Source organism: Acyrthosiphon pisum, chromosome A1, assembly GCF_005508785.2.
Source record: "Acyrthosiphon pisum isolate AL4f chromosome A1, pea_aphid_22Mar2018_4r6ur, whole genome shotgun sequence".
Classification (NCBI taxonomy): domain Eukaryota; kingdom Metazoa; phylum Arthropoda; class Insecta; order Hemiptera; family Aphididae; genus Acyrthosiphon; species Acyrthosiphon pisum.
The window spans coordinates 167,741,906-167,749,464 of record NC_042494.1 but is presented as its reverse complement, the minus strand read 5'-3'; the positions used below and the strand labels follow the sequence as shown (position 1 = coordinate 167,749,464).

The 7,559-nt window shown below is 26.6% G+C and overlaps 1 protein-coding gene across 2 annotated transcripts; it reads left to right on the top strand.

Moving 5' to 3' along the window:
* The first annotated feature begins 870 nt into the window (after positions 1-870).
* LOC100159630 (vesicular glutamate transporter 1) lies at positions 871-6,407 on the top strand. 2 transcript variants are annotated; one of them, XM_008188057.3, is made up of 11 exons: positions 871-960; positions 1,050-1,084; positions 2,965-3,177; positions 3,547-3,608; positions 3,728-3,804; positions 4,226-4,337; positions 4,417-4,570; positions 4,651-4,934; positions 5,040-5,292; positions 5,368-5,495; positions 5,561-6,407. In XM_008188057.3, exons 3-11 carry the CDS (start codon positions 3,024-3,026, stop codon positions 5,726-5,728), a joined length of 1,392 nt encoding a protein of 463 aa, XP_008186279.1. In that variant the 5' UTR covers positions 871-960; positions 1,050-1,084; positions 2,965-3,023; the 3' UTR covers positions 5,729-6,407. The 2 variants fall into 2 exon arrangements, with proteins under 2 accessions (XP_008186279.1, XP_016662575.1); XM_016807086.2 differs by lacking the exons at positions 871-960; positions 1,050-1,084; positions 2,965-3,177 and adding an exon at positions 3,226-3,296.
* Positions 6,408-7,559: the final 1,152 nt, after the last annotated feature.

Below are 7,559 nucleotides of genomic sequence, written 5' to 3'. Positions count from 1 at the left end.
AAGGGGGCACTGCCCCCGTTAAATTTTTTTTAGGGGGGGCAATTGCCCCCCTCTCACCCCCCCCCCCCCTGTTTATGCCTATGAGTAGGTATATTGTATATACCTATATTAAAACGATACTATCCTTCTCACTATGCCACACTAATTAGAAATTAATAAAATATGTCTAAATAGATAAAAATAATAATAATAATTGGATTTATATTTTATTTATTTTTCGTTGTTATGGAAATAAGCATAATTCTGTTACAAATTGTTCAGCGTTGTATATAATTACCTGTATTTTATAATTGATCAAAATAACCCAGCTAACAGTGTTAAAAATCAGAGCAACTGATATTAACGGAATTTTGTAAATCCGATCGCATATAATTGGTCGAGGGAAACGGTTCAAACGCCGTGCAGGATCATCTAGTATAAAAAATATAATAATAATTGTTGGTTTTTTAAGCAAAGTAATCCTTTGTATGTAGTAAATAGTAAGACCACATATCTTTGACTTAAAAAAAAGTAATATGTCGTTGGGATTTAAGAACAGCAGGAAAATTAACGTCAAACATAAATCCTTAACCACGCATATTATAATATAATAATTAAATCATATTGATAAAAATGCATTTTTGATAAGTAGGTATCTATAGATATGATAATAATATTTGCATAATATAATAACTTATAATGATCAACCACGTTGTTGAACAAATAAAATACTACCAACTAAGACATTTTTATGGTAGGTAACGACTGCTAAAAAACAAAACAGTATTCCAGGAAGTGCAGTTCATCAGAGTTAAAGCAATTTAATATTAAAGTTTTCTATTGGTGCTATGTATACCAAAACTGTTATCTTATTAGTTATACTATTAGGTCGATAATAATACTAGGAATTGCATTTATTTTTTTCGAACTTCGACGTGAGTTGCATTTCAACTTTTCTACCACTCGATTAAAAACCTCTAGGTAGGGATACTACATTTTCATAGTGTTTTATTGATATGCTTCATAGTGTGTTTCGACGTAAAAAAGATTATTTTTTGTTTTCTTTTCAGAATAAAAAATCATATAAACACGCAGCGCGTTAACTGTAAGTATTACCACGCAAATAACCAAGTGAACTTTTAAAAGTTTTTTCAGTATAGACTTAAATATTAATTTTCTAATTGATTTAATAATATTTCCATATGAGATTATTGTCAATTATTTTTTTTAATTTGAGATTAGGTTATTATTTGAGATTCTGAACGATGAATGTATTGATTTATACACTTATAATGTTATGTATTTTTTATGTTTATTTATTTTTATATCCATCACCACCTTTTGGGGCAGTAATAATTCTTTGATTTTTATCTTTAGTGTTTGGACCTATGGGAAAACGAATCTAGTTGGTGTATTGGGGATAGAGATGTTTATATTAGCATTTTCTTTATATTACTATTTTGACCTGTTTTACGCTGTTTACAGACATTTTCATTTATCAATTTTTTTAATTGTTTTTCAATAAATGTCAATAAAAAAGTTATTTGTTGGGTCAAAAAGAGTAAACATTTGAGCTCTTCTAAGCTCCTGAAATATTGTTACAAAATTGAAAAATATGAAAAATACATAGGCACAATTTTTTTTATAAGCTTTCAGAGTTCGATTTCTGATAAATTTTATCAAATTTAAAATTCATAAATGATTTTATTTTGTGTAGTTAAAAATGTATAAAATGTACCACTTGCATAGCTAAAGATAGAAAATTTAAAACAAGGTAAAGTAAAAAACATGATAATATTAATTCAACTTATCAGCTATATCATTGAATTTAAATTTAACTTGTAAGTTTTAACTTGTAACATATACTGTACAGCATAGTGCCAGAGTGACATCAATATACCAGGTTTTTTATAATATCGACCATAAATATTTGACCCTCAGTGAAAATATTGAAAATTTTATGCATGGTTCATCATATGTGTTTGATAGTGAAAATTAGTAAAAAATTTGTGAGTAAATTCACATCAATTTTTTTTTGAGTGCCTGCAGTTAGAATTTTGAGAAAGTCACAAAAAATTTAAATAATTTTGAATTAGAAATTCATAAACATTTTTTTATGTACCTTTACATAAGATTTGAAAATTTAATACAAGATTCCCGATAAGTTTTCCTACAATCACCAAAAATAAAAGTTTACTATAAAGAGTCGAATTATTTTTTTATGAGCTTTTTAATTTAGAAATTGGATTTTTACCCGTAAATTATCAAATTCTCATACGACAATTATTATTATCTTATTTTATTGTAATTAAAAACCGTAAATACTACTTGAAAGTTTCATTAAAAGTGTATTTTTATTGTTTTATTGAATTAGTTATTTTGTTGTAATTTAAAAATATTATTCATGGATGCCTATAAATTTTAAACAGTAATAATATTATTTATACACACAATCTCATTTTAAGACAAATTTTTTCCGCCAAAATTGAATAATTTAGCCTACTGTAAATTTAATGCTTATATTGGCTAATACTAAAAAAATTACTTTAATCAAAAAAATAACATAAATTATGCTTAGTTATATAGTCTAACAGATTGTCTTCGCTCAGAAGCGTTTTTTGTATACAATAATTTTATATTATTAATTGAAAATTTAACACATCCATTAAAGTGACTCCTAAAGACACCTACGACCGTACAGCATTTTGTAATGATAATATTATAATAGTATTATAATAACGTTATACTAATATTATTCGTTATTAGAATGTTATAATAATATTATTAAACAAAAAAATTGCTGTCTGGATACTGTACAGCAGAGCGTAACCCAATTTTTACTTTATATTTTTATTTCATACTTAAATTATAACAGTGTATTAAGATCAGAGTTATCATTTTTATTGTAGCTTATAGTATTGTGTAATTTAAATAGGAATATACCACAACCAATGTAATTTTCATAACCGAATTTTTACTTTTTAGTTACTGCAGTTGGTTTCTAATACAACGTAAGACAACTGATTTGCTGTAATTCGTGGAGGATGGAGCTCGAGGACATCGCGACCAGTAGATTAAATTGTCCGCTTCAAATCCAACCACTGAATCAAACATCGTCAAGGTTCATCGACAGGTTTATCCGTTTGAAAACTAGATATTGGAATAGAGGATTTTTAATTGTTTTGCTCACGTTTATAGGTAAATCATAAAATCATTTCATAAAAATATACCCCAAAGACTAAAATATACATTGTATCTTGTGCAGAGATGCTGGAGACACAATATGTGGTTTTTAAGCTTTGGTGGAAAGGTTTTAGGTAAGAGAGAGCTCTTTGAACGAAAAAAAAAACAAAATTTAATAAAAACTAAACTCTGTGTGTTTTATATAATATCTATGTACCTAAACAAGTTACCAACTTATAACATATATAAAAGTGATAAATTAGTATAGTTAAAATCGATAATTTTTTAATGTATATTATATTGCTGTATAATTAGTAAATTCAAAATTCAAAATTAGTCATACAAATTGTGTAAAATGATTGTCTTATTACTGTATTATTATAGGTTTAACAATACAATGGTCTCAAATGATTAGTTTAATGGAATCTTATGATGAACGTAATAACGTAAGTGCCTATATTATATCAAATAAAATACTTTTTTTTAATTTTATATTTTCTGCTGACTTACTGCTCAGCATATAAAACAATTATAAAATAACTACTTTAAAATTAATCCTATACAGGTTAAATACATTTATTATGGGATGATTATCGGTTATATACCAGGTGGTGTCCTAGCCACCGTTTATTCGGCTCAAAAGTAATCAAGTGAAATCAATCATAATATCATATTATACTTTAGAAAACTATTAATACTATGTGGGGCTAGGATTTATGACATCATACAATATCTATAATGAATATAATTTTATAATAATGTTAAATATATTTAAAATATATTTGACAATATATTGTCACTTTCTAGTCTCGGCAAAACATTTCCCGGATATCATGTACAATATTTTTAAAAATCGAAAATATGTAAAATAAAAATATGATATGATACCTCCAAGTACTTAGTACCTAGACTATTTTTGAACATGGAAAACTATATTTCAATGTCAGTTATGCAAACAGTAACATATTAATGTATATTTCTTAGCCCTACCAAACATAAAAATTATAATTATATACCTAGCTATAAATAATAGCTCCGTGTAATTTTATTAATTTATGTTCAGAGTTTTCGGAATTTCGTTCATCATATCGTTCATATTGCATATTATGGAAGCTATGAAAATCTCGAACGAGATTGTGCATATTTTATCACTTTTTTGTATAAGATTGACTCTGGTAATAATAATACTCTTTATTAATATGAAGTTTAATTTCATAGGACAAAGTTATAATATAGAAAATTATAATTTCCTAGGCCATAGCAGCATCGGCATATCACAGGATTTATACATTTTGGGTCCCACTGAATAAAAAGTCATTACGTCACGTACCAATAATATTGTGGATGATGGTAATTAATTATAAAGCACAAATAAATTATGAATTTGACTACACACGTGGACTACAAGGTAACAACTATACTTGAATCGTCATACTGAAAGATTAAATAGATAATAATCACTTATCACATATTAATATACTTTATTAGGTATTGTTGTGATACCGTGGTTTGTTTTGTGGTTGATCGCGGTCGGTGGAGATCGTTCTCAGAGCCCAAATCGTGGTTTTATATTGTTCAGACTGTTTAGAGATCCAAACACCACGCCACTTTCTACTGGAACCAATTTTGTTTCTTTAAGACGGCCAACCATATCTGACATTCCTTGGAAGTCGATTTGTACTTCAATGCCCGTCATTGCGCTTGTTTTATCATATATTTGTTATGCTAGTTTCTTTCATTTAAACAGTTCATATAATTCATATGAATATTATGTACGTATTTTTGTAATCATCATGTAAACCTTACGATGTATTTTATATCCAATTTAGCAAAATCTTCATTCAACATTTTACTAACACAAATATTTGTCAAAATAGTTTAAACATGATCAGTTCTTGGAGAATTACACAATTATTTTGTTGTTACTCACCTTCGTCCTGGTCGAATTAATTCCGGAAATAACAGTGTGCTTTTCTGTCACCAACGTCAGAAAGATTTTTACTTGCTTGTATTTCGTATCAATGGGAATAATTTATTATGTGGAAGCTTTTCCGGGCAACATTTTTTTGTTTTTAGACAAGACATTTTTGTATTTAGTTTTTGATTTTATACCATATTTTAGTCTTTTTGGTAAGTATAAAAACACACGAAACGTACAAAATTAATAACCGTTTATTATACTGTTATAATTCATATTGTTTATAGGTTTCGAAATTAACTTTTTGGATATCGCACCACAATACTCTAGTATACTTTATGGAATCTTGATGACCATATTTTACACTATTTTGTGTTATGCACCAAGTATCTTAAAATATAGTTTGATTTTTGAAGTAAATACGATTTGTATAATGTAACACGTTTTAATAGTATAATACAAATGGTTATTTGTTAACAGGAACTTACCCATGTCCAAATATGTATCATGGGGATGGTAATAAGTTTAGCGATGGCAGTATTCTATGCCATTTTTGCTTCGGCAGAACTACAACCATGGGCAGTGGATATACCAGTAAAAGAAAATCAAAGAAATATTCAAGAAGAAGTAAATTTAACGGCTGTGTAACGGATTCATAAAATTATGTTTGAGTAGAACACTAGCACATTATGCCTATAAGTTCATCAATAAAATTATTCACATTATTTATTGTTACAATATCTTAATATTCTTATTTTAAAGTAGCAACGTCGGGTACTATTAATTATGTTAATATTAATATTAATATTAGTAACAAAAAAAGTTAATTAAATATACAATAATATTATAATATACATAATTAATAATAAACATTCATTGTCAAGCTAAACTCAATTTTGTATCTCTTTTATAAATATTAAGAATGTATTATGCCTACCATAAGCGTGCACAGACTTTTTCTAGAGAACACTATATAATATTATCTACAAGTTACGACCTTGAAATAACGTAAATATATATATAAAGTAGTTAATGGTCACCCCCTTCGGCGTCAATGCATTATAAGAAATTATTATTTATAATTAGAGCGTGAATTAATGAATATTCTAAAAAATTGTTTCACACAACAAAGAATTGAGAAATACAATTTTTATTTAGCTGTTTTTAAAAACTTTTTAGATTATTTTTTTCAGGTTTTTAGGACGTTTTTATGATTTTAAATAGTTTTTTGTAAATGTTATAAGAATAAATAAAACTTTGGTATTTTATTAAGCTTTGTAATATTAGTGTAATACACTTATTAAATCGTACATATTATTTAAAGGCATTTTCCTGTTTTTTATTTCCCTTAAACCCACGTACTATTTATAACTTAATCTGACGTGTATTATACTGATCGATTAATATAATATATCCAGTATCCACATATAACCGGAAAAAGGAAACAATTGAAAAATCAAGTTAGAGCCGTTTAAAAAGTTATGTCGACGGTCGACCTATGTTTTTCATCTATTTTTACTCAGTTATAGAGTTATGGAAAATAAGAAATACATTATAGGTACTCTGTAATTAAGATAAATTACTATAAACACATTGAATCTTAAGTTGTTTCCTGAGAAAATTGAAGATGAGTAAAGGATGCAACCTTAATTTGATAAGACATTGATACCATATTTAAGTTTTCATATTTGGTGATGATATGCTAAGTGAGCACAACACTTGTTTCATGGCCTAACGATTTAAAAATTTAAACCTTTTGAGTTCTTTTTTTTTCATTATTTAACATATACTCAGTTTTTTCTATTTTAAGGGCTTTTACAATTTTAATTGCCTATATTGCTGTCTATGATGAGTAATCAGAGAAATAATAAAGTATACCAAGATAAGAAAATATCAATGATGACCATTGATCATTGACATTATTTTAAAAAATATTAAGAAAAGTATTTATATAGTGGTGTGCCATAATTTTAAATATATTGTTTTAATAAATTCATACAATACAATTGTTGGCTAATTTTTTTATGCATAATTTTTATCTTTCATTCACATTTCAACATTTTAGTGTATATATTTATGCATATTTAAGATTTTTTAAGTGCTTGTTTTGTTGGGTTTTAACATGACGTGTTATTGCGTCATGGGTTTTAATGCATATAAATCCGCGCTCTACAGTAAGTTGTAACTTATAACACAATTTAATAGCATAACATGACGTATTTTCCGTGGGCCTGGATATATTATAAACTATTTAAATTGATTTTGTTTATTCATTGTGAATTATTATCTATACTAATATTATATAGAGGAAAGATTTGTTTTTTTTTTATCGAATAAACTCAAAAACTACTGGACCGATTTCAAAAATTGGAAAGTTACATTCATTGTGGTTGTCGTAGGAACAAATCTAGTCCGATAAAGTTAATAAATAATTAGTAATTATTAATAATTAAAATAAACATGTACATTTTATACATTT

Excerpts from the sequence above, each read along its gene's own strand:
- LOC100159630 (XM_008188057.3), top strand. The coding sequence starts at position 3,024 with ATGGAGCTCGAGGACATCGCGACCAGTAGATTAAATTGTCCGCTTCAA. Across the intron at positions 4,338-4,416 it reads TTTGTATAAGATTGACTCTG|GCCATAGCAGCATCGGCATA; the intron begins GTAATAATAATA and ends ATAATTTCCTAG. Across the intron at positions 5,293-5,367 it reads ACCATATTTTAGTCTTTTTG|GTTTCGAAATTAACTTTTTG; the intron begins GTAAGTATAAAA and ends TATTGTTTATAG.